We start from the raw sequence: 27945 nt of genomic DNA, 5'->3' as shown, positions 1-27945 counted from the left end.
GATGATCTCCAAGGTGAGGTCTAATATTCTTCTGCTGATCTCCTTCCTGTCCATCCTTGGTGGTCATTCAGGAGAAGAGAACTGGAGGAGCTGGAGGCTTCTAGTACTGCAGGCGCCTTTATGAGGAGAGGAGAGGCTGGAAATCCTCCAGGGACAAGAGCATTAGTGAGATCCAGAACCGCACTTACTGCTCCTGGAGAGACCCCGCTTCTCAGAGCCCCCAGCACCGGGGATAAAGGGGGATTCTGGAGAAATGGCTGATACCAGAGAGAAGAAGAGGCTCCAGACACCACAGCAGTGACTACCGACCAGGACCTGCTCTGTATCTGCTGCACTGCAAGAGCTGAAGGACCTGGGATGACGTCACCGTCATGTGATCAGTGCAGGGGGCGGAGCTAAGCAGTGGTAGAGAAGGACCTGGGATGATGTCACTGTCATGTGATCAGTGCAGAGGGCGGAGCTCATCAATGGAGAGGAAAAGTGATGACGTCGGTGTCATGTGATCAGGAGAGGCGGGGCTTAGAAATTGAGACAGTGTGATCATGAAGGAACTGTGATGATGTCACTGTCATGTGATGAGGACAATAGGGGGTGGAGATCAGATGTGGAGTACTAGGGGCGGTGAAGGACCTGTGATGATGTCACACCGATCTGGCTAGTTAACAAACGAGAGATCTGGTGTTCAGTGTTTTTGGGCACATGACTTTTAGTAATTATATATCCTTCACCACCACTCCCCTCCAATTCTGTGCCCCCTGAACTGATCACATGACAGTGATGTCATCACAGGTCTTTCACCAACACGTCTCCTTTTCACAGATTAGCCCGCCCCCTACACTGATCACATGACAGTGACATCATCCCAGGTCCTTCTCTACCACTTCTCTCCACTGCTGAGCTCCGCCCCCTGCACTGATCACATGACGGTGACATCATCCCAGGTCCTTCAGCTCTTGCAGTGCAGCAGATACAGAGCAGGTCCTGGTCGGTAGTCACTGCTGTGGTGTCTGGAGCCTCTTCTTCTCTCTGGTATCAGCCATTTCTCCAGAATCCCCCTTTATCCCCGGTGCTGGGGGCTCTGAGAAGCGGGGTCTCTCCAGGAGCAGTAAGTGCGGTTCTGGATCTCACTAATGCTCTTGTCCCTGGAGGATTTCCAGCCTCTCCTCTCCTCATAAAGGCGCCTGCAGTACTAGAAGCCTCCAGCTCCTCCAGGTCTCTCCTCTTCTCCTGAATGACCACCAAGGATGGACAGGAAGGAGATCAGCAGAAGAATATTAGACCTCACCTTGGAGATCATCTCCCTGCTGAGCGGAGAGGTAAACTTTTCTAGATTTCTCTCCTCTTTATTGTATTCTGTAACAAGTCAGACATCGGGAAGGAGAATCCATCATAGGAAGTGATAGGAAGAGTCCAGGGTCCTGGAGAACGGCCTCCAGACCTTCCAAGTGATGGAGAACCTGAAGATCAGCCACCAGTATGGTCAGTGATGTATCATGGAGACCAATAGTCATGTTGTAGGAGCCATGAGAAGGTAAGTAGGCACGTTGTACCCAAGAGGAGAGGAAGCAGAGGAGGAGATGGCCGGAGTGTGGCCTGGAGGGAGGATTTCTACCACTAGTCTGACATCTAGATGATACTGGACTATAACAAGGAGGCGTCTACTACATCTAGAGGAAAGAAGGTTTCTCCACCAACATAGAAGAGGAGTCTTTACTGTAAGAGCAGTGAGACTATGGAGCTCTCTGCCAGAGGAAGGAGCCATGACTAGGGTTGAGCAAACTTGTGTTTTCAAGTTCAGCATACAAGGTTCGGGTTATCTAAGAATTCCGTTACGGATTCCACTATCACGGATCATAACTTATGGACTGTGATAGCGGAATCCATAACGAATACTTAGATAACCCGAACCTTGTAAGCTGAACTTGAAAACAGAAGTTCGCTCATTCCTAGTCATGGGGAATTCTCTAGACCAGGGGTACTGAAGTACTTTTTGTAAAGGTTCACATACCTGAGTCTGCTGTAGGATGAAGGTCCGAGCTGCAGAACAAAAAGGAGGGACACCATTGGTGCGGAGTGCTGCATTATTATTATTATTATTTTTTTGCAATAACCAACACCTCCAGCCCCCGAATCTCCTTTCTGCCCACCAAACACTAAGAATGTCCTTTCAGTGCCCCTTACAATAAAGATGCCTCTTTTAATGCCCCTCAGACAGTATGATATCCCTTTAGTGCTCCACAGAGTATGATACCTCTGAGTGCACCCTCACAGCAGGGTGATCCCTTAGTGCCACTGACACATTGGGATACCTCCTTAGTTCCTCCCCACATAGTATGAATACCCTAAGTGCCCCCTCACAGTAGTAAAGCCCTCTCTGTGCCCCTTCAAAGTTGTAATGCATACTTTGTGCCTCCTTCACAGTAATAATGCCCCTTAATAGTAATAATGCCCATTGTGCCCCCTTCACAGTAGTAATGCCCTCTGTTCCCCCTCCATAGTAGAAATCCCATTGCGCCCCCTTAATATTAGTAATGCCCTCTGTGCTAGTAATGCCCATTTTGCCCCCTTCACAGTAATAATGCCCACTGTGCCCCCTGCAGAGTAGAAATGCCCATTGTGGACCCTTCACATTAGGAATGCCCATTGTGCCCCCTCTGTGTTAAAAACACCAAGAACAACACAGTAACTACTCCCCTTGTCCCGTTCCTGAACCTCAGTCCTCTCTCCCCTGCAGACACAGATCGCTCTGCAGCACTTTGTGGGCGGAGCTTATGCAGATTTCCGGGCTGCAGGCTCCACCCACAAATGCTGGCAGTGCGATCCGTGCTGAATGGTGGAGCGGGGTGAAGTCTTCCTGCTTCACCATTCTGTGCACCGCCGGCCTGAAGGAGGGAAGGAGCGCGGGGAGCGGAGCGGTGAGGGAAAGGAGCGCGGGGAGCGGAGCGGTGAGGGAGAGGAGCGCGGGGAGCGGAGCGGGGAGGGAGAGGAGCGCGGGGAGCGGTGAGGGAGAGGAGCGCGGGGAGCGGAGCGGTGAGGGAGAGGAGCGCGGGGAGCGGAGCGGTGAGGGAGAGGAGCGCGGGGAGCGGAGCGGTGAGGGAGAGGAGCGCGGGGAGCGGAGCGGTGAGGGAGAGGAGCGCGGGGAGCGGAGCGGTGAGGGAGAGGAGCGCGGGCAGCGGTGAGGGAGAGGAGCGCGGGGAGCTGAGCGGCGAGGGACAGGACCCGGCTCCCTGCGCTCCAGCAATGAGCGCTTCTATCTGTATTGATGGAAGTGCTCATTGCTTCTGGGCTCTGGCACCCCGAGAGCCGGCACCTGGTTGCATGCAGGGGTCTGGACAGCTGGCAACTGCAGTCCGGATTCGGAGCGCGGTCTGCCAGTTGAGTACCCCTGCTCTAGAAGAGTCCAGAAGGGGCCTGGAGGTCTGGAGGGTAATAATATTCCAGCTTCTAGTGACTAGATTACTGGAGATAGGACCATGATCCAGGGAGGGATTCCGAGTGTAGATCTGGAGTCAGGAAGGAATTTCTTTCCCTAAGTGTCTCTCTCCATCCACAGGATTACATCATAGTGAAGAAGACATCGGGGGGGACTCCCATCATCCATGAGTCAGAAGGGTGGAGCAGGACCCCCGTCACAGAGCCTCCCCCCCTGATACATGAGCAGAAGATCCTGGAACTCACCCACAAGATGATGGAGCTGCTGACTGGAGAGGTGACACTGCTGGGAATGCTGGGAAATTCTCCAGTAACAGCACTGGAGGGGTCTGGGTGATGACGGTGTCATTGTGTTGTCAGGTTCCTGTAAGGTGTCAGGATGTGGCGGTCTATTTCTCCATGGAAGAGTGGGAGTATGTAGAAGGACACAAGGATCTGTACAAGGAGGCCATGATGGAGGCTCCCCGGCCTCTGACATCACCAGGTAAGAAGAGACGAGGTGAGAAGAGGCCGTGTTAGAGCCTCAGTCCGGTCATGTGCAGTGTGTACACGCGTGTAATGACATGTGATGTAGTTTGTCATGTGACCTCTATCATTGGTCCGGGAGTCTTCTAGCTGCAGAGACTGTGCTCTGTGGTGACATTGGTGACATCTGAGCAGAGAGAAGCCGATGTTGTCCCCGCTCCTCCCTTTGTATGATGCGACTGAAGGATCCCCGGCCTCTGAAGCCTTATAGTCCCTATTTCTCTGGCAGGGTGTGGAAGGATGTCGGTAACATCACTGTAGAGCAGTATTGCAGTGTATAGTACAAGGGATCACAGGTTTACGTCTCCTGGGGAGGAGGGGGCGGGGGTCACAGTAGTAACGTGGCCTGAAGTGTCACACTGGTCACAGGTAAGAATCCGCCGCTGTCTGTACATGAGGAATAACACTGCTTCTGGATATTATAGGACATAGGGATTTTTTAGCAGTTTACTCTCAGCTGTCTCTTTCTGTAATTCCCAGCTGTCCCCCACTACCCCCATAAACTTTTTTAGACATAGAGTCTGGCACACAACAGGCCAGGGGCCCGTCCGCTTCTGGCCAGTGTGCGAGTCGCAGGCTCAGCAGACAATCAGCAGCAGAAGAATAAGCGGTCTGCAGGATGTCACTGGCCGGGTCAACGTCGGTCAGGAGGAGACAGGTCACAGGTGGGACATCGCCCATCGGCATTTTGCACACAATGGGGGGGAGCTGAGCAGAGGGGAAGCAGGGCCCGCCTGAGTCTGGGACTTGGGACGGAAGACTGTTGCAATCATAAATACATAATGGCAGATGTAGGGGGCGGGGCCTTCCATGCACTCCAGCCGCCCCCCCCCCCGCCACGGGCCCCATAGCAGCTGCGTGGGCTGACTATATTGGCGGTACTCCACTGCGTCTAGCTTATAAAGGGAAATCCGCATCCTATTTAGTGGATCGCGCATGCACATGCATTCCACAGACCCGGAAGCTGGGACCGCGTGGAACGCATGATCTGTAACCATCCAAAAAAGTAAGTATATGAGTGATAAAGAGTACGGGCCGGGCGTGGTGGGCCTAACAATGATAATAGAGGAGGGATATACTGGGGGTGAAGGGGAAAAGTTATACCAGTGTCCCGATCCGTATTATGCATCGGCACATTGCGTCGATGCGTATCATCACCTTGTTTCAGGTGTCGCTTAGTGGTCATTACACCTCCCCTATATAGTCTGACCTCACCCTTCTGGCTATGCTGTTGATAGCTTCATTTTGTTTTGGAAGAGTTGGTGTGTTGTCCTCTCTGGTGTTCCTGCTCGTCCATCTCTCTACAGAAGCTAAGTGTCTCGATCCTTTGTGTGTTGTTGTCCCCCCCCCCCCCCCCCCCCGTGTCTGTTGTTACTACGCCTCAGGGAGACTCTGGTTCATTCACCTGGGAAGGAACAGGTCGTCTCAAGCCCTGCCAATACCCATAGGGCTCTATAGGGTCTCCAGGTCCTGGTGTATGGGCATTCCTACCTTCAAGGTGTGCCCATACGGATAGGAGTCAGGGCAAGGAGTTGGGTTCTATAGGAGGTGACCCTTTCCCTAGCGTTGAGGCCTAGTGGCTTTTCCCTTCCCTCCTGTTGTCAGTGTGGTGTTCCCTCCCATACCTCATCCGTGACAGAAGGATACCCAGAGTATAATAAGAATGGAGGTGTGAAAAACAGAAAATATGTTGAAAAATGAGCACAGATTGAAAAAATGTAAAATAACATGAAAAAAATTTAAGAAATAATGAATCAAAAAACAAAATAAAGTGAAAAAATGAAGTATATAGTTAAAGACAACGAAGATTGTGGATGTGGTGAATACAATGTATGGAGTAATTGTATGTAAAAGAAAGTGTCCAAAGGTACAGTTACCGAAAGGATGCGATAGTGCGGCAGTAGGAGGGCTCAATATGGTCAAACCGCCTGTAGATGAAAAATGTTAAAGGTTTATAAACATTGCATGGACTGGATTTCACATTCCCTATTGAGCCCCCCCTTGGAGAGAGGCTCTGCAGTGTATGGATCCAATAGGCCTCCCGTATTTTAAGTTGCTTGGATCTGTAACCTCCTCGTCATTAAGGGGGCACTCGTTCAATAACCTGGAATTTCGGTTGTGAAATATTATGTCGTGCCTGTTCAAAGTGTGCTGGAACTGGTAATAGGAGGTCTTTCCTCCTTATAGAGGATTTATGCTGGCAAACTCGTTGAGTGGTCTCCCCAACATTTCAATAGACATACTACATAATTTAACATATTTCAGCTGGATATGGACCTCCAGAGGCTGTTTAGAAACATCCGCCTCAAAGCATACTTTGCAAATATTGTTGAGAGAGAGAGGGGCACAAATCCAGGCCAACGTCCCTAATCTCAATCTATGAGTTTGTACCGTCCACCGAAGAACTACCCCCCTAGTGGAAACATTTGTCTATTTTGTGGAAAGAGATATAGACATTCAGAAAAGATCTATCAAAAGGTAAATACTAATTCTCACACAACCTTAGCAACACAAACAGGCAGGCCCTTAACACTCTAGATAAACAACTAGTCATTAAATCAGCTGATAAAGGTGGTTGTCATGGATGGTGTTGCAATAAGCTGGAACTTATAAATAAACACCCGACTGGCTTGATCACAAACTAATGAGCATATGGGTGAGCCCTATAAAACCCCTAGAGCTCTCCCTGACTGCTATGCCCATGCAAAGGTCTTTATGGTAGACGATTGCATGCCCACGTACCTAATACTATGTGACACCTGAAAACCCTATAATAGTGAGGGGACACGACCACCGGCTCCCTGCACTTAATACGGACGGAGTCAGGGTCACCTAGAATCAAGCCAGCAAGGAAACACAAATAATGGAAAAAGACTTATCTGAGGAATCAGCAGTAGCAGCCTCCAGCAGTGAACACAATCCAGGAAGTAGTATAAACCGCAAAGTGAGGCAGTATGGGAGGGAATATAAAGGGAGACAATTAGTGTAAATAGGTGACAGCTGGGAGAAGGAAAGGAGATGACAAAGTGAAACCAAAACAAAGAACGTCATGCAAGAGGTAGAGAAGAACGTCTAACAGACCTTCTCACAGAACTGGCGGTGGTGACAGTGGTAACTAATGGATAAGACTAAGTACATGCAGAAATCGTGTGTCAACTCAATGATACTGAGGTTTAACAAAAATTACCACCGAACCCCACTTCTCACATTGCCCCAAATACAATATATCATACACACTACCATGGCAACAGGGTCTTTGATGATGCTACAGCCAATTTTCTGACTTGTTCAAATCTGGTCACACCGGTAATCTAGTCCTACCCAAAATACATAAGAACATTGAAAATCCCCCGGGCCGCCCAATCATAGCTTTGACCAATTCAATCCTATCTTCCTTGAAAAAGTGCTCACACCTTACATTAAAAACACAAGATCCTGTTTATTAGATACCTCAGCGTTCTTACCATCATTAGGAGTTTAGAACCACTACCACCAGATTCCATCTTCGTGAACCGTGACGTGTCTAGCTTATAGACTTCCATCCAACACCAAAAGGGCCTTAGAGATTATTAGAGTCCACAGACTTACACCCAGAAGTAGTCCATCTCTGCATAGAACTCCTAGAACTTTTAATATTTTGGTAATACTTTGGTATTAACCAACAACTTCGTCCTGTTCCAGGATGAATATTTCATCCAGAAACAAGGGACCTCAATGGGCTTGAACGTAGCACTGCCATATGCAAACTGTTACATGGATGATTTTGAGAATACCTATCTATACTCAAATCCATTCTTCACCACACATGTCACACTTTGGAAAAGATATATAGATGATATCTTTTGCATATGGATAGGAACACAAGAATCCCTAATTGCATTCCATAATTTCCTTAACTCAATTTATCCTGAGCTAAAGTTCACCATCCATTATGATTCATCATCTATCAGTTTCTTGGATACCACTATCACCAAGGACGAAAGTGTCAACCTGATTACAGACCTGTATAAGAAACCCGACAGATCGTAATATTTATTTCATTATTCCAGCTTTCACCCTCCCAATACAAAGAAAGCCTTACCAGGCTCCCAACTACACACAGTACACAGGATAGTACAGAAAGAAACAACAAGGGCTCAACGCATTAGTGAGATTTCTAGAACGCGGCTATCCACCACACATTCTGAATCGGACTAGGTCAAAACCTACACAACAACCTAAACCGATTCCATTCATACATACATTCCATCCATGCACCCAGAAGGTCATCAGACCCCCATATCAGTCCTCCATGTTAGAACCCCATCAGTCCTCCATGTCAGACCCCCAACAGACCTCAGAACAGCCCTTTTCTTTTAGACCCCCATCAGACCTCAGATCAGCCCTTTTCTTTTAGACTCCCATCAGACCTCAGATCATCCCTTTTCTTTTAGACCCCCATCTGACCTCAGATCAGTCCTCTTCTTTCAGACCCTCATCAGACCTCAGATCAGTCCTCTTCTTTCAGACCCCATCAGACTAAAATGAAAAACTTCCTTACCTCTTCTGCGCTGCGGCTCTGCTACAGGTCCGGTGTCGCGCTCCCCTGTCTTCTCCGGCCCGCACTGCACTGTCACCTGACTGCGTGCAGGGATGTGGACCTCCTGGAGTAGTCCTGTTGTAGTTGGCAGCTGACCCACGGGGTCAGAGACACCGATGTGAAGCACCAAGGAATCAGGCAATAGTGCGCACTACGTCCTGACACTGTACGTGGTGTGGGGATTCGCTCTGGTAGTTAGGATAAGTGGCCGCAGTACAGAGGCAAAATACAAGTTCGTAATTCAAACTTCAGTGTTTATTCACACATGGTGCCAAAAACAAAACGTCACTTTTGCAGTGTTGGTGTTACTTCAAACCCAATGGCAAGTTAATATAACAAAAAGTCACCTTGGTGGCAGTTCTGCCTCAGAAAGTCCAAATACAGGCTTAAGGCGGCCTGTTCCCCTGACACACGGGTCTCAGCTCTCCAGCCCAGGACAGGCCTCAGATCCCAGCACACAGACCTTTCCTAATGGGAGTCTGTCAGCAGGATATAAGTTATTAAAACATGGACCATTAATGGACAGCACTGTAGGCAAGTATTTAGCATACAGTGGTATTGTCAGCGCTATCTTTTGAAGGTGCTAGCTTTCACTGCTGGGATCAGAGTTAATTCCAGTCCTAGAAGTTTACAGGTTACATTTTCTCCAGAATGAGGCAATGGATCTCTAAGTAAAAGGAATCTGTAAAGAACAGTGGCTGTAGACCCACTGTGCCAACTAACCAGTTTGACTTTGGTCGAAACCTAAGAGTGTTGTCCTAGTGGTTCTCTGGTATTTGCCATTTAACACCTGTACAAGGATGTGGACCTCCTGGAGTAGTCCTGTTGTAGTTGGCAGCTGACCCACGGGGGTCAGAGACACCGATGTGAAGCACCAAGGAATCAGGCAAAAGATGTATTCTGAACACAGTCCGGGCACGTTAAGTGCGTGCTTATTCAAGATAGTAGTTCAAAGATCGAGCAGAATCGGCAGTCAGGCAGGGTATTGTACATGGGTAGTCAGACAAGAGATCACACCTTCCCTGGTTACTAGACACTAGAAAACCTCAAAGCTCAGTCAAGGTGGTGTAACCACAGCCCAGCTAAATAGGAAGGATGATTAACAACTTAGTCAGCAGATGAAGCGAGTAAGAGGGAAGAATTACCTCTAAGTGCTGTAAGGAAGTTCTCTGAGCACTAGTCCCAATACACACAGGGTGAATGGAGCGATGACCATGCCTTCCTAGGAAAGCAGGACAACAGTGGACAGAGGCCACCAACCTAACAGTACCCACTAATCTCCTCCCCTTCTTTATGCCAGAACTCTGCAGAAATCTCTCTTACAAAAGGGGAACATTTTCCAAAGGCTTCCAAGATCTCCCTTCTGGACCATAACCTTTTCACTACACCTAGAAGTAGTTTTATTTTTTTTCTTCATACCAAGAATGTTCCTGACCTCCATAAGTATGTTCAGAATAAACTAGAGAGACAACAGGCTTGTTATATTTAGAGTATCTTGAGAAGAGAGATGTGAAAGGAGTTAGGTATATGCAAAGAAGCAGGGAGTCACAACTTGTAGCATACAGGAATACATGTTTTGATAACCTTGAATGGTCAAGGAATCAAGGAGCTTGTTATAAGAAGTCACCTTTAACTTACTGTACTTAGAAGAGATCTATTCTCTGTCACCTGGAGGGAACTGCAGAGAAGATCTGCTCTTGCAATGGGCAATCTTCTTCACTTTGGCTCTCTCCAGCGAAGAATCTGCTGCTGGAACTTCAGATGTTGGAGAGACGGGAAGACGAATCCTGAGTTGATGGCCATGAACAATGAAGACAGGGGACTTGTTTGTGGACTCGCTGGTATGATTATTATGACATTAGTAAATCGACAGAAATGATTAGTTAAGATCTGATCGGTATGTTCAACCTGCCTGAGACACATCCATGAGTTTACAAATGCCTTTCTGCTATTTGCAGTGAAAATATGTGGAGCCAGAGGACATGCTCAATAATAATAAAAAATATATATAAAGTACAGACCAAAAGTTTGGACACACCTTCTCATTCAAGGAGTTTTCTTTATTTTCATGACTATGAAAATTGTAGATTCACACTGAAGGCATCAAAACTATGAATTAACACATGTGGAATTATATACATAACAAACAAGTGTGAAACAACTGAAAATCTGTCATATTCTAGGTTCTTCAAAGTAGCCACCTTTTGCTTTGATTACTGCTTTGCACACTCTTGGCATTCTCTTGATGAGCTTCAAGAGGTAATCCCCTGAAATGGTTTTCACTTCACAGGTGTGCCCGGTCAGGTTTAATAAGTGGGATTTCTTGCCTTATAAATGGGGTTGCGACCATCAGTTGCGTTGAGGAGAAGTCAGGTGGATACACAGCTGATAGTCCTACTGAATAGACTGTTAGAATTTGTATTATGGCAAGAAAAAAGCAGCTAAGTAAATAAAAACGAGTGGCCATCATTACTTTAAGAAATGAAGGTCAGTCAGTCAGCCGAAAAAATTGGGAGAAAACTTTGAAAGTAAGGGCTATTTGACCATGAAGGAGATGACCTGGCCTCGACAGTCACCGGACCTGAACCCAATCGAGATGGCTTGGGGTGAGCTGGACCGCAGAGTGAAGGCAAAAGGGCCAACAAGTGCTAAGCATCTCTGGGAACTCCTTCAAGACTGTTGGAAGACCATTTCAGGGAACTACCTCTTGAAGCTCATCAAGAGAATGCAAGAGTGTGCAAAGCAGTAATCAAGCAAAAGGTGGCTACTTTGAAGAACCTAGAATATGACATATTTTCAGTTGTTTCACACTTGTTTGTTATGTATATAATTCCACATGTGTTAATTCATAGTTTTGATGCCTTCATAGTCATGAAAATAAAGAAAACTCTTTGAATGAGAAGGTGTGTCAAACTTTTGGTCTGTACTGTATATATATATATTAAAAATATACCTCTTAGACAGCTGACTGGCAGAGGGTAATCTAGGCACAGGGACAAAATAAGCCATTTGGAAAAAATGGTCTATCCAGGTGACTGCATCCATTGGACGAGGACAAGTCTGTGATAAGTCCATAGTTTGTTTTGTCATGGAGTCTCAGGAATGGGTAGGACAAAGCATACCAGCGGGTTTTTAGTTTCGGGGTTCTGAGCACATGCAATTTAAATGGCATAAATGCTTATGAAAATGTGTAGAAATCTGGGTCTCACTCCCCTTTTTAAAAATGCACATCTCCACCTATCACTTGGTTGAAGCTGATGGACTTAAGTCGTTTTTTTATCTGTGTAACTATGTGGTGCAAGCAGAAACAAAATTCCTCATTGAAGACCACAAATATTACTGACATAATAAATTAGCAGTTTACATAGACCAGGATACCCAGGTACCTTGGAACGATGTCTAAAAAAAAAAACTGTCTTACTAGGAGGAACGTTCTTGACCTGAACACAGGCCACAGCTACAATTTTGTCAGGATCAGTGATGTACTGCGGCTTTTTCTCTCGATCAGTAGTCAAAGAATCTTGATAGATTGTCAGCTACAGTTGTGTTCAAAATAATAGCAGCCAGACATCACTAACCTGATCAATCACTGTTTTTGGTCGAATGATATTTCTACATGGCAAATAATTTACTAGCAGGTGTAATAGAGTAATAGAAACCCAACAGACCCAACAGTCATGACATGCATGCTGCTGATTCTGTGTAATTGATTCACTAATGAAAGGGGCATGTTCAAAATAATAGCAGTGTGGAGTTCAATGAGTGAGGTCATTCATTCTTTGAAAAAACGGGTGGCAATTATTGCCCTTATTTAAGGAAGGAGGGCAGCCAAATGTTGTACATGCTGGTTACCGATGCATTTTCTCTGAAATCCTGAGGAAAATGGGTCGTTCCAGACATTGTTCAGAAGAACAGCTTACCTTGATTAAAAAGTTGATTGGAGAGGGGAAAACATATAAAGAAGTGCAGAAAATAATAGGCTGCTCAGCTAAAATGATAGCAACTGCTTTAAAATGGCAACCCAAAACCTGAAAGACGCGGAAGAAGAAGCGCAAAAACTACCATTCGAATGGATAGAAGAAGAATAGCCAAAATGGCGAGGACCTCGGCCAACAATCAGCTCCTGAAGATGAACAAAAGGTTTAATAAAGTTCCCTGTGAGTCCTGTTACAATGAGAAGACGCCTATGTGAAGCCGAGCGATCTGCAAGAAGCCCCCGCAAAGTCCCACTGGTGAAAAAAGACATGTGCTGAAGAGCTTACAATCTGCCAAAGAGCACATTGACGGCTTAAAGAGACATTCTGTGGGACTGATGAAGTAAGATTGTTCTTTTTGGTCTCGTGGCCGGAGACAGTTTTTCAGACGACCCCCCAAACACTGAATTCAGCCCCAGTACACTGTGAAGACAGTGAAGCATGGTGGGCAAAGCATCATGATATGGGGATGTGTCTCATACTACGGTGTATTGGCCTATTATCGCAGACCAGGGATCATGGATCAGTGTGAATCCATCAGAATACTGGAAGCGGTCATGCTGCCTTATGCTGAAGAAGAAATGCCCTTGAAATGGGTGTTCCCAACAAGACAATGACCCCACTCACACCAGTAAACGTGCAACATCTTAGTTCCAGATCAACAAGATTGACGTTATGGAGCGGCCGGCCAATCCCCGGATCTTAATCCAATAGAAAATTGTGGGCGACATCAAAAATGCAGTTTTGAGGCAAACCAAGAACTAGAGAAAGAACTGTGGAATGTAGTCCAATCATCCTGGCTTGAGAATCTGGTCACGGGCCAGGAAGGTGGTGACTCCGAGCAGCACAGACGTCCAGCAGGTCTCAGAGTTTGTAAAGAAGAATACAAACACTGCTAATTTTTTTAAGAGTCTAATATTCACTTTTCTTAAGAAAAAATTGAGGAACGACACAAGTTTTTCTTCATGTTTTGATTTGGAATAAAATGTGTAGTGTTTCCAATGCATTTGTGTGTATGGAAATAGAAGCTATTAGAAGGATTTTGAGCTTATTCACTTTTTTAACACACTGCTATTATTTTGAACACAACTGTATAACATTTCTTATCTGCAGAACGGAATTTGCAGGAGGAAAATCCAAATAGGGCCACAGACTAATGACCATCGGGCCTGTGCGGTCTGTAGATAGTAACATTTTTTAATCAGTATAGATCACTACAGGATGACTAGCCCCCTCCAGCAGGTATCGCTACTCTTTCAGAGCCAACAATTCTCAGTCTCCTCTGCAGTAATTTAATTCGGGAGTGGGAGAAGAACTTGGAAAAGAATCCACACGTCACCATCTTGCCCAAAGGCACTTTTCTTTGTACGAACTGCCCCCTGCCCGAGTGGAGGATTCATCTACATCCAAGAAGAACTGCTTGGTGATATTGGGCCAGTGATGAACGGTTCTGAACAAAAGGCTTGTTCAAGGCTTGAAAGGTGGATTCCAGCCTCTAGAGTCCACCTCTTGGCATCAGTACCTTTATGGGTGAGAGCGGATTAGAGAGCCGTTAAGGTGAGAGACGTGAGGAATGAACTGCAGGAATCACTGAATTGCACATAAGGGTACTTTCACACTTGCATTTTTCTTTTCCGGACTGAGTTCCGTCAAAGGGCTCAATGCGGAAAAGAACTGATCAGGTATATCCCCATGCATTCTGAAAGGAGAGCATTCCGTTCGGATGTCTTCAGTTCAGTCTTTATGATGATCAGGCAAAAGATAAAACCAACTACTCGCTTAGTGCCCGTCCCGAGGGTTGGAGTGACCATGTTATTCTTGACAAAAAAAATCCGGCTCCAGCAGGAGAAGACGACTTGCCAATCAACTTCCCACAATAGTTTGGGTCTCAGTAGGAGACAGTATACTTGGCTTCGATGAAGTGTGGTACCAGGCAGCAACTCAATTAGGAAGTCAATAAGACGATGAGGTGAAAGGGAGTTAGCCTCTTTTTATCTCTGTGATAATACACTGGCAGGCTTTGCAGGCTCTGTGGTAACAGAAGACGTCGGACAGGCTGTACATGAGTCAGGCATTTAGAATAACAGGCTGATCCACAATGCAAATTTTCGCTGGACTTCCAATTCAGGACTGGACTATGCTGTCGGAGCCAAAGTAGTCACAGCAGTAGTAGACTAAAGGACTTTGAAATAATGAGAAAGGAAAATATTAGAGTGCACCCTCGGAAAGAGCCGTTCCATCCACATATGTCACCACTAGTGTTGAGCGAGCATGCTCGGCCGAACACCAGTTCAGCTCGAGCATCGCGATGCTCTGCACATCACAGTGTTCGGCCGAATACATCATGTGATAGAGAGCGATGCTCGAGTCAGTGTATTTAAATCCAATTTAGACTCTATTTCTGAAAAGTTTGTTCCGGGATTAGAACTCACAACCTTCTACATTAGAAGCAAGGACTTTAACCACTCAGCTATAAAGCTGAATGATAGACTATGTCAGAAAAACCTCATAGTAGTTTGTCATGTAGTAAGTATTCCTATACAGCTGAAGTATTATTTCATATTTCAGTGCATGCTAACATGTAGCTGTATAGCGTAGTGGTTAAGATTCTTGGCTCTAATGTAGAAGGTTGTGAGTTTAAATCTCGGCAGAAATTTTTCAGAAGTAGAGGCTAAATGAAATTAATATATTTTATATTTGGTCTTGGCATTTCCTCCTGGTTCTGACTTCAGCTCCTCTTCTACCGTGCTGCTCCATTTCCTTTGGTTACCCTGACGGAGCATGTTTCTAATTTGACACAGATTGTCCTGACTCATGTAAATGGAGTTTCTCCACCAATTCATGAACCGAGTGCCTCCACTCCGCATTAATCTAGTCATCATATGGAGCCTTAGATTAAGCTTCCGGAAACATTTTCTGGTGACCGTAAAAAGTTTCTTTCTTTCAAAGAAAACTGTAAGCTTTATTTCAGATTACGCCCCTTGTCATCCGGCTCTGAGACCCAACAAGTGGGCTTTTTCCTTGCCTTTCCGATGCTGGTTGTCTCAGTTCCGTTGAGGGGTTCTTTCAGGCCCTGGGAACCTTGTATGATGAACCTGACAGGGCCATGGTAGCTGAAACCGCTCTTAAAGCTTTGGTACAGGGAGATCAACCTGCTGAAGAGTATTGCACCCAGTTCAGACGATGGTGTGTTCCCTCTGGCTGGAACGAACCAGCCCTTAAAAGCCAGTTCAGGTCAGGTTTGTCCGAAAATCTTAAAGACCTATTAGTTATTCAGCTTCCTAAGACATTGGAGGAGACTATGACACTCGCTGTTCGACTTGACAGACTGTTAGGGAAAGACGGCAGGAACGTTTGCTTTTTCCCCAGGAGGTGGTCCAGGCAGAGGTCTGTCCTATGAGCAGAGTCAATTTCTCTTCTGAGGAACCCATGCAGGTCGGGATGCCTCGTAGAGATCAGCGCCGCCACGAGGGGCTTGTTTCTATTGTGGAGACTCAGATCATTTGATTAACCAGTGCTCCAAGAAACCTTCCTCCGGTAAATCTACCAAGACGGGAGAGCTTAAGAACCAGGTATTTCCTAACGTGGTCAAGAGTAAGTTACTAGTACCTATTACTGTCTGCATGGGAAATAACAAATGTTCTGGTAATGATTTTATCGACTCTGGTTCTGCTGCTAACTTTATTGATCAGAAATTTGCATTAGGGTTGCGTATTCCGATTTTGACACTACCCACTCCCATCCACATCATGGCTATCGATTCCACCCCCCTGATGGGTGGTACCGTGAAGTATTCCACCCCTGAGATATCCTTGACAGTGGGGGTATGTCACTCCAAAATATGCTCCCTGTTGGTTCTTGAAAACTTACCAGTAGAGGTAGAACTGGGAATGCCGTGGCTCCAGTTACATAATCCCATTATTGACTGGATCAAGGGGGAACTGGTGAAATGGGGGGTTGGATGCGGCTCGTGCTTGTCTGTGGTGCAAGCGGGGATCTCAGCAGAATCCAATACATTGCCTTTAGTTATAAAGGAATATATGGATGTATTCTCCTCCTCGAACCCCGAGTCGCTACCGCCCCATAGGTCTTACGATTGCGCCATTGAATTGGTAGAGGGTGCCAGGTTTCCCACGGGACACATCTATAATCTTTCTAGACCTGAACGCAAGGCCATGGAGGATTATGTTAAAGAGAGTCTCAGTAAGGGATACATTAGGCCTTCTGTATCAAAGATTTTTCTTTGTCAAAAAGAAAGATGGAGGCCTCAGACCATGTATCGATTATCGGGAGTTAAATAAGATTACGATTAAGAATCAGTACTCCCTCCCGTTGATTCTTGATCTGTTTAATCAAGTACTGGGGGCTTCCTGGTTTTCTAAAATTGATTTGAAGGGGGCATATAACTTAATTTGAAGGGAGACGAGTGAAAGACAGCCTTCAATACTCCAGCTGCACACTTCAAATATCTTGTAATGCCTTTTGGACTCCGCAATGCGCCAGCAGTGTTCCAAAATGAATGATATTTTCAGAGAATTCTTGGGTAAATTCGTGATTGTCTACCTTGATGATGTTTTGATTTTTTTCCCTGATTTTGAGAGTCATGTGTCTCATGTTAAACAAGTGTTAGAGGTTTTGAGGAAGAATCAATTGGCTGCCAAACAGGAGAAATGTGTTTTTGGGGTACAAGAGATTTTGTATCTCGGGTATGTTGTCACTCCTCACGCCTTTAAAATGGATCCTAGCAAGGTATTAGCTATTATGGACTGGGTAAGGCCATCGTCCTTAAGGCCTTACAACGTTTTTTAGGGTTTCGCTAATTTTAGGTACCGTAGATTTATAAAGAATTTTTCGGTAATTGCTAGGCCCTTGACGGACCTCACCAAAAAAGGGGCGGACCTGGATAACTGGTCTGTTGAAGCTACCGAAGCATTTGAAACTCTTAAAAAGGCCTTCAGTAGCGCTCCTGTTTTGATTCAGCCGGATCAAGAGAGACCTTTCATTGTAGAGGTGGATCCCTCCGAGGACGGAGAGTAGGGGCGGTCCTCTCACAAGGCCCCTCTAGTCTTACCAATTTAAGGCCTTGTGCCTTCTTTTCCAGAAAATTTTCTCCAACTGAGAGAATTATGACATGTGGGAATCGTGAATTGCTGGCCATTAAATGGGCGTTTGAGGAGTGGAGACATTTTCTTGAGGGGGCTAAACATTGTGTCACCGTTGTTACTGATCACAAAAATCTGATGTTTCTTGAGACTGCTAAGAGGTTTAATCCCCGTCATGCCAGATGGGCATTGTTTTTTACACTTTTTAATTTCTCCATCACTTTCAGGCCAGGAAGTAAGAACGTGAAGGCAGATGCTCTATCTCTGAGTTTTTGTGCGTTTCAGCATACAGACGCACCGCCTGAAACCATATTGCCAGCTAATGTCTTTTTAGCAGCCATGTCCCAAGATCTTACTGCTCTTATTAAGCAGAACAACATCTGGCCCCTGACACCCACACCAACAGATAAGTTGTTCCCGAACAATTCCGTCTCCGGCTGTTGGTTGAGTGTCATGATTCTGTTTTGTGTGGGCATCCTGGTATCAAGAGTACTAAAGAGCTGGTATCAAGGTCTTACTGGTGGCCCATCCTATTCAAAGATGTCAAGTCCTATGTGTTGACCTGCGAGGTGTGTGCCAAGTCTAAAACCCCTAGAACTCGCCCTGCTGGTGAGTTTCGACCCCTACCCATTCCTAGTAGACCCTGGTCTCATATTTCTATGGATTTCATCACAGACCTGACACCTGCAGAGGGTAAAACTGTGGTTTGGGTAGTGGTTGATAGGTTCAGTAAGATGGTACATTTTGTTCCTCTTGATAAGCTTCCTAATGCTAAGACTCTGGCCTGTGTATTTGTAGAACAAATTGTACGTTTGCACGATATTTACGACAACATTGTATCTGATAGGGGTGTCCAGTTTGTGTCTAGATTTTGGAGAGCCTTCTGTCAGAGGTGCCAAATCTCATTGTCTTTCTCTCAGGTCATACGTCTCCGATGATCAACAATTATGGGTTAAGTACCTTCCTTTTGCAGAATTTGCGATTAAACAGCCATGTTAATTCCTCCTCTGGTGTCTCCCCATTCTTTTGTAATTATGGTTTCCATCCTCGTTTTCATTCTGGGTCATCCATCTCCTCGTCTAACCCTGAGGCGGATAAGGTCTCGTCAGAACTGTGAACAGTTTGGGCTCGGGTTCAGTCGAACCTAGAAATAGCTCAAAATAATTATAAAATCTAAGCAAATAAGAAACGTTCTAAGGGGATGGATTTTCAAGGTTGGGGAGAAGGTGTGGCTATCTTCTAAAAATGTGCCTCTTAAGGTGGCCTCCAAAAAGTTTTCACCTCGCTTTATACGTCCGTACGAGATTACGGAGGCAAGTAATCCAGTATTGTTTAGGTTGAAGCTGCCTGAATCTTTACACATCCATGACGTCTTCCACAAATCTCTGCTTAAAAACATATTGCCCCTGTTGTTCCTTCACAGTCCGCTCCACTTCCGGTACTGGTTAATGATTCCGAGGAGTTTGTGGTTTCCAAGATCTTGGATGTTAGGAGAGTCCGTAACTCTTTACAGTACCTGGTGCACTGGAAAGGCTATGGACCGGAGGAAAGGTCCTGGGTACCAGCTAAAGATGTTCATGCCTCTAGACTTGTTAAGAAATTTCATGTGGAACATCCTGAGAAGCTGTCGCCTGGGGCCTTGGGTCCGGTGGCCCACTGTCACGATGCACTCTGTACGTGGTTCCAGGAAGCGGGGACGGCCGAGGCACGCTCGCATCATCAGCACGCCCGGCCCAGTGGTAACCACACTGGGGCCGAGTGCCGAGTTGATCACTTGGCGCTCGGCTGTATTGGAACTCAGGAGTCATGTGACGCTGGCCACGTCACATGACTCCACTAGCGCTCTATTTAAACAGGCAATCTGCTGGCCACAGTTTGCCTGTTATTGAGGTCCTTCCTGCGATATTACTTATTTGGTTTGTTGGTCCTGCTTGTTCTCTGATTACCCGTCCGTCTCATCCATTGGCCTTGGCATTTCCTGCTGGTTCTGACTTCGGCTCCTCCTAATGAGCCTCTGCTTGCTCCTCTGGTACCGTGCTGCTCTCTTGGTTTCTGACTCTGCTTGTTTGACTTTTCTGTTGCATGTTTTGTCTGTCTTCCCTGCACTTATCCTAGCTGAGGGTTTGCCGACCTGCTGGTCCACTAGGACTTGCGAGGCAAGTAGGCAGGGACAGGGGCACGGGTTGAGATCAGTGGTCACTTCCCCAACCCCTGTGTGTGTGACAGCGGTTAACTGAGTACCAGAGAAAGACACAGTCAAAGGAGAGGACTGAATCTTCACCAAGGGCAACCTCTCCTACTGACCCTAAGCCCAAGATTTTTCTGGCTTGTCTCCGCAGTATGAAGATTATTGTAGCATCTGTGCATACGTTCCTCTATTAGCCTGAGCCTCTCCACCTGGATAGGTCCTGATCCAGTAGCTGAAGAAGAGAGGAAGAAAGTGGCCTCTGGAACTTGGGTGCCAATCGAAACAGTCTTCTTTCCCGTACTGCCTCTTTGGATTGTTCCCAGAACAGCAGGTCGATTCATGTGGCCAGAGAAATCAAGGTATACACAGTAGAAGGAATGTGCTGACCCACCAACTTGATATAACCTGCCAGTCGTTCCCAAAAAGCCACCACCAAAGTTTCATTATTCCACCCTAGTTCCGAGGCTAGGGTTTGGAACTGGATGCTGTATTGACCCACAAAGAGACTGCCCTGACACAGTAGGGAGGCAGCAGAGTTAGTTCATCAAGTAGGGAGAAGGCAACAGAAAAGTTGTTAGTAACCAGATCATTTCTTTCCCACAGCAGGTTTATCCAGACCGGCTCTTCTCCTGAGAGATGGGACATCATAAAAGCCACTTTTAGAGTGGTCTGTCGGGGACTCACGAGACAGCAGCTCAAAGTTCAGGGTACACTGGTTTATAAAACCATAGCATTGAATAGGGTCTCCATCGTATTGAGGAGGAGCAGATAAACAAAGACCAGACCCCACCATAAAGTGGCCTGTGGTGGTGGTGCAGGTATTGCAGCTTCTGCTGCTTAGGACTCTAGTACAGCTGCCGTAGTTGTCAGTGTATTCAGACGAGCCTGCAAAGGAACGCATGCCTGCCGGTTGTATCATAGTAGAGGCATGGCCTAACAAGGTCAACCAGGCGTCTAAATGCATAAATTAGAGTGTTCTTTTCTTGATGAGCTATGGGTGTTTTGTCTTTTCCACTTTCTTATCATCATGTACTTTAACAAGGATTTACAATAAAGAACGGACACATAAAGAGGAGAAGATACAGCAGAGCTGAGCAGTGTTCTTGTAAAGCCAGCCTTAGGGTGAGGTTGTCAAACAGCAGCCTCTATGTGTGTGCCTCTGACTCTTTCTCTCTGTAGCTGCTACCTTCTCCGCTCTGCATAAAGTTCTGTGAAATGTAACTATAACCCGATTTCTCAGCAAGCGGATAATCCACCTTTGTCTCTGAAATTTTGCACTCATAGAAATAACTTGGTTAATGTGGGTGGGGGGTTCTCCATCCCTGTGGAACATTACAGAGCAAAGCATGTTGTGTTTGCTTAGAAAAACAGGACATTCTGCATGTAAGCATCCCACATAGAAGAACTGCTGCAGAGGCCAGGCCCGGAAATCAATATCGGGTGTACAGGGCAACTCTGGGCAAATAATTTTTTTTTTTAATGAAACCATAAAGCTCCTTTTTAAGGCCCAAAATAGGCTGATCAACTAAGGGGTTGAGTTATCCCCAATTGATATAGAAGGGCCTAATTTGTTGGCAGAGGACTGATTGTCAGAGAAGGTTGAGATGTGAGATTTCTGAATGTTCTCAGGTCTAGGTTTATGTAATAGAAGGGATCAGTGCGTGTAGAGCAGAGTCCTGGACTACATCATTCATCCATGATAAAGTAAACAAAGAAAATTCTGGCACTCCGGTGGATAAATTGAATCTTCAACATCTTCTTTATGGAATACCAACATGGATTAAAACTCCAATAATTTCACTTATGCATTTCAACTGATTAAAATAGTATTTAGATTAAATGCATTAACTAAATTACTGGAGTTTTTATTCAGTATTTTTTTGTTAATTGTCAAATATTCACTTAATCTACGAGGAGTGCTGAAGTTGCATCATCTTAAAGTGTTCAGGGAAAGGATTCAAAAGGAACAGGAACTTTAAGGGAAGGTCGTATCCTTTTCCTTCCTGATGGATCCACTTTAGATTTTTGCTCAAAAACGGTGTTTCCGGCGTAATAGAAACATTATACATTTATCTTTGTCATACTTTAAAAAAAGAAAACAACGAAATCTATTTTTCATTCTTACAGAAAATTATAATAAGAAATCTGAGGAAAACTTCATGTTAACACCAGATTATAAAGTAGAAGATGAAGATATCGAGCAGCGCTCTTCAGAAGACTTCATTACCTGTAATGTACATCCAGGTATTCACAGTGCAGATCTATCATATAATCCTCTTAATCATGAGGAACCGTCTACAGACCAAATACAGATTGTTTCCCCAAGACCAGATATATCATATAATCCACCTAATCATGAAGAACTTTCACCTGATCAATCACAGATTGTTACCACAAGTACCGGGCAGAAAGAGGGTAAAAGGTTTCAATGTGAGGAATGTGGAAAATGGTTTGCACAACGCTCAGGTCTTTTTACTCACAGAAGAGTTCATACAGGAGAGAAGCCATATTCCTGTTCATCATGTGGGAAATGCTTTATCTATAAATCACAGCTTGTGAAACATGAGAGAATTCACACAGGAGAGAAGCCGTACTCATGTTCAGAATGTGGGAAATGTTTTATTACTAAAGACAAGGTCAAGGTACATCAGAGAAGTCACACAGGAGAAAAACCATTTACTTGTTTAGAATGTAAGAAATGTTTTACAGATAAATCAGGTCTTGTCAAGCATCAGCGATATCATGCAGGAGAGAATCCATATACATGTCCAGTATGTGGAAAATGTTTTACGAGTAGATCATATCTTGTTATACATGAGAGAAGTCACACAGGAGAGAAGCCGTATTCATGTTCAGAATGTGGGAAATGTTTTACAGATAAATCACAACTTGTTAGACATGAAAGAATTCACACAGGAGAGAAGCCATATTCATGTTCAAAATGTGGGAAATGTTTTATTTCTAAATGCAACCTCAACCTTCATCAGAGAAGTCACACAGGAGAGAAGCCGTATTCATGTTCAGAATGTGGGAAATGTTTTACAGATAAATCACATCTTGTTAGACATGAAAGAATTCACAGAGGAGAGAAGCCATATACATGTTTAGAATGTGGGAAATGTATTTCTAAAGATAACATCAAACTTCATCAAAGAATTCACACAGGAGAGAAGCCATATTCATGTTCAGAATGTGGGAAATGTTTTACACAAAAGTCAAATCTCATTACACATGAGAAAATTCACACAGGGGAGAAGCCATTTATATGTTCTGAATGTGGGGACTGTTTTACACAAAAATCGAATCTCATTAAACATGAGAAAATTCACACAGGGGAGAAGCTATTTTGATTTTCTATACGTAGAAAATGGTTTACAAGAAAATCTAATTTTGAAAGTTATGAGATTTCACACAGAGAAGAAACCATATTCTTGTCTGTTTTTTGGGAAATGTTATGAGGAAAAATTTTTTTTGGAGTCATGACATTTTTCAAGACGATAAGAGGGTTTATTTTTGGGTGGAATTAGTCTGTATCTGACAAACACCCACATTTTATTTACCTGAGGTCAACAATGACCAGAATTCATGGAGGAAATGCATTGTGGATGTGAGAAAGAAAAGAAGAGCCTTCTTTACTGTCAGAGTAGTGAAGAATTGTCCCCATGGACCTTGCTTCTTCTTACTGTATTCATACCTCCACCCACAGCGTAGGCCAATCCAGAGGGACATAGTGAAAAGGAAGGACTCCCTATTTAGACTCTTAAATAACATATGTGGACATATCAATACTGGTAAGCTCAAGGGGTATTAAGGCCGACGTCTAAAACGCTGGTCTTAAAAAATGACCCCAACTTATAAAAACTCTATTACTTTTTGTTTCCAGTCATTTCTTGGTGTGTGTTTTTTTTGTATGTTTAGAGTCATTACCCAGTTGTCAGGTCTACATTGAGTTGAGCTTCAATGTTTCTGACCGATGGTCTCACATTATCCTCAGCCACTGGTACAATGAAGAATTAATGGTTGATTCTATGATAAGCTGCCCAGATCCGGATGCAATAAAGCAGTCCCGAACCAGAACATTTCCATTACTCTCACGTCACTATTAAGTTTATTTTTATGAAACACTGTCTAAAATTTAGGACTTGTCTGGTCCAGTTGGCAGTTTATTTCAATTTCTACTTGTAGATGGTTTTCTAAACCATGGAATGATTGACTTGTAGGCATTCATTACCTTTCTGGAGGGCTCAGAGCAGTCTAGATCTAGTCAGAGCCAACCAAATTTCCAAGGATTAGATAAGGCACGTTCCCTCTAGACCCTCGCTAAGAGACCATTCACACACAGAAATGTCTGTGACTGTCCATTCATCTCGGTGAGGCTGGCAGAATCCATGTTCACACCTCATTGAGACCTATGGAGCAGATTTTCAGTTGCAGAAATCTCTGAAACAAATCTGCCACGTGCATGTATACCTTAAGGCCGTATTCACACTGTGGATTTTCCATGAGGATATTGGTGCGTTTTCTGCACCAAAATGAGTGCAGAATCCGCTCTCAATCCGCCTTTCATTGTTTTCAATAGGAGGTATTTTTTGCCCGTTAAATGATGATCGGCATTACTAAAAAAGTAACATATTCATTGTTGGTGCGGATTCCGCGTATAAATTCCCATTGAAATCAATGAAAGAACTAAAACCACGTCAAAATCCACTTCAAAAATCACTTCAAATGGAAAACCGCATTAAAAAATAGCTATGAAAATGCATGGAATTTTGTGGATTCTCTACCTAAATTTTTAACGGCTAACATGACTATGAATATAACCTAAGGGCACTACTAAACTGCATCTGTACCTGCAGCTTAACACACAGCAAATACAGGCGCAGCATGGTAATAGTGGTAATCTGCATGTTATTACCACAGTTTGCTGCAAATGTGTAATAGCTTCTAATAATATTCTAATCATTTGTAACGAAGATCTAAGATTAGAATTGAGTGCCCGGTATTTAAAGTGTACCTGTCATGTGAATTTTCTTTTTATTTCAATCCTGTGTATGGACAGTGATTATAATCCTTTTTGTGATATACTGTGTTGGGGAAATGTTTGTCTTTTTATTAGAAAGAAGCTTGTAAAATGTCTCCTTAGCAGTATTCTAATTTAGCATTATTAAGGAGAGCCCATCTTCACTGTATACTATTGATAGAGTAATTTATGTAAAGGGTTTAACATATTTTCACTTCCAATCTAAGACTGCTCTTAATTATAGTAGCTGCTACAGTTACATGTCACAGATAAGCATTTCTATTCAGAAGAAAAGTATAATCCAATATAGACATGAACTTTTATATGCAGTAATGTATGTGTGTATTGCATCATGTCATTGGATTAGACTGTAAGGAGATACCCAACACTACAACGTTACAAATAAAAAGAAATGTCGGGCCGAGTAGTGTTTTTGTGTCTGTCACATCTCTCAGCCCGATTCATTTCCTCCTTAGCCCTAGAGGAACCCTTAGGATTTGAAGCTCAACAACAATAGGTAAGGTCCCTTGTTCAGGGATCGTATCTATCCATAACAGTTTTTGGGGGCTTATCCGGGATCAATAATTGTCTGGAGGGAGAATCAATGATGAACCATGATACTGGGCAACTTGGAACTGCAACTAAACACCGGTAAGTAGGACCATTGTCAACATGCTTTCTACTTGTTGCCATGTATTATCTGTGACCCTTTGAGATTTCAAGATACCGTTGTCTGTAATGCTGTGTACATGACTGTACAGTATGTGTAGGTCTTGTAGAATCCCTGTGGAACCGAACCCATAGTCCAGTATCACCTAGGTGGCCACGATATATATTAGTAACAATATATACAAAGAGACCTTCTGGAATTTGGTCACACAGGAAATAGTTTTGTTGAAATAAAGGAGAGAGAGAATTTCCAAGGCAGGGAACCTAGGCCAGTCAAGGTGTTATCATATTCAGAAATAGGGAAAGCATGGCAAAGTGATTGGAGTGAAATTTTTGAGATGTGAACAAGGAAGTGTGTGTGAAATAAGGAGGTGCATAAAGGTTAGCGTATGCAAAAGAGATGTAGATGCGAGAGTGAACAATCCTTAACTGCAATCATTGATGTTTTTTTCTTGCTTGTGTTTAACATTGCAGCTACTCATTGTATGTTGGTTGGCATATAAGACTGTGTAAGATCAGACAGTAGGATTTCGAAACTTACGATTGTTAGTGTCAGTTCTCATGGACTTCTATAGAGAAGCCATGGGATTCTTTAGTGTAAATGAACATAGTCAGAGAGGCCAGGGGTTTCTAAGTAGTCTGGGCCTACCTAAGAAGACTGATAAATTGGAACCATGGGTGCACATGGATCCAAAAATGTCTGTGAAATCAAACCTCCTGTCCTGGGATCAGAATTTGACATGGAGCCATTGGATGCCAATGGATCTGAAAGTGTCTAGAACAGGCCAAAATTGATCTCTCTCCTACTCAACCCAACAGGCACTATTACATCCCTTCATTGCGTCTACTGCTGGGGAGAGCAAAGACCAGGGAATGAGGCCTAGGCCAGAATGGATGACAGACAGAGCAGCCGGACTTGAGCCAAAATCTGGCTGCTGTTTCTGTCATCCATTATGGCCTGGCCTGGCCTCACCTACCAGTACGCACAGTAATTATTACTGTGTGTGTGTGTTTATTGGCAGTCGAGACCCTGCCACAGCAAAGACTTTGGGCTAAAGATAAGACAGATATAGATAAAATGTCTGTTCCCCCAGGAATAGTTACTGTTGTTCCCAGTAGTTCATCAGTAAGCCTAAAAAAGTCCCCTCTTAGTTTGTCTCAACTCCAAGGGTTGGAAAAACAGATCCAAACTTATCTAGAAATGGTGGTTATCAGGAAGTGTGTATCTTCATATAATATGCCCTTGTTCCCTGAGAAGAAAAGGACTGGAAAGGGGTAGCCAGTTCTTTATCGCATGGTACATGATCTTAGGGCTAGAAATGCTATAACAGTAGCTGACACTCCTGTTAGTGCACAACTCTAATACTCTTCTCTCATCCATGTCACCAAGTGATCATTTCTTTAGTCATTGATTTAGCAAATGCCTTCTTCTCTATCCCCCTTCCTGAAGAATAACGGGTTACTTTTTACCTTCAAATACAATCGGGAACACTTTTGTTGGACATGCCTTCCTCAGGGTGCTAAAAGTCAGTACAACCAATCCCTCTATTCTTCAAAGATGGGCCCCATTGTTTGAGAGCATTGAGCTCCAATGATATGTTGAGTATTTGTTACTGTGTTGTACTGAGCTGGAAGTGAAAATGAGTCTCTTTCACTCATGATCTACCTTTCAAAGCATGGATGTAAAGCATCCAGAGATAAGGCACAGTGGTGTAGGACAAAGGACACCCATCAGTGAGTCTCCCATGCTTAAAACTTCTATGCAACCTCAGACCTTTCTGGGGTTAGTGGGATATTGTAGAGAGTGGATTCCCAATGCTTCTCTGCTGTAATCCTCATATGATGCTCTAGGCAGGCAGACCTTCACATTGTATCTGCACCAGGCCTAGGACTTCCCAAGTATAACAAGTCTTTCTACCTGTTTTGTCATGAATAGAATGGTCATATAAAGGAAGTTCTCATGCAGAAATACGGGGGAAACAACTACCAATTGCCTATTACTCTGTCAAGTTAGACCCAGTCATCAGAAGCACATCTTCCTGCACATGAGCATTAGTTGTTGCTCATAAGATTAGGCAAAAGACTATGATCCTAGTCCTAGACCACCCATTAATCTTAATAGTCCCACACACAGTGATCAGACCCATAGTAAACATACGTCTATTTCCATCCTCACTCCTTCCAGGCTTTGTACTGTGTTGATTCCAATTGCACTTTTTTCCTCAGGATTCACCAGCGTAAGAAGACCAGAAATTACATAATTAGATAGAGTGCTCTGAAAAACAACCAGAATCGTCAGAAATACAGACAGAAATAGATTGCCCATTCTGGTGAGAGGATGGGTTACACAGTAATACAGGGTGAGTCAAAAGTCCCAGGATTCCATTTTATTTCAGAGATAAAAGGAAAAATGAAATATCCAAATACCCCAGCAAGTAATGGGTGGCCACCATCTT

At 44.4% G+C, this 27945-nt stretch overlaps 1 protein-coding gene across 1 annotated transcript; it reads left to right on the top strand.

Moving 5' to 3' along the window:
- Positions 1-1264: 1264 nt before the first annotated feature.
- On the top strand, positions 1265-23585 carry LOC120998350 (oocyte zinc finger protein XlCOF7.1-like). The gene is made up of 4 exons (XM_040429016.1): positions 1265-1316; positions 3554-3709; positions 3793-3916; positions 21928-23585. The coding sequence occupies exons 2-4, from the start codon at positions 3686-3688 to the stop codon at positions 23148-23150; spliced, it is 1371 nt and encodes a 456-aa protein (XP_040284950.1). The 5' UTR covers positions 1265-1316; positions 3554-3685; the 3' UTR covers positions 23151-23585.
- The last annotated feature ends 4360 nt before the right edge of the window (positions 23586-27945 follow it).

The sequence above is a fragment of the Bufo bufo genome, chromosome 4, assembly GCF_905171765.1.
Source record: "Bufo bufo chromosome 4, aBufBuf1.1, whole genome shotgun sequence".
NCBI classification, from domain to species: domain Eukaryota; kingdom Metazoa; phylum Chordata; class Amphibia; order Anura; family Bufonidae; genus Bufo; species Bufo bufo.
The sequence above is the reverse complement of the archived record's forward strand: the minus strand, read 5'-3'. Positions and strand labels throughout refer to the sequence as shown.

Coding starts and splice junctions, on each gene's coding strand:
- LOC120998350 (XM_040429016.1), top strand. CDS start 3,686: ATGATGGAGCTGCTGACTGGAGAG. Junction 3,710..3,792: donor TGGAGCTGCTGACTGGAGAG/GTGACACTGCTG, acceptor TTGTGTTGTCAG/GTTCCTGTAAGGTGTCAGGA. Junction 3,917..21,927: donor CCGGCCTCTGACATCACCAG/GTAAGAAGAGAC, acceptor TCATTCTTACAG/AAAATTATAATAAGAAATCT.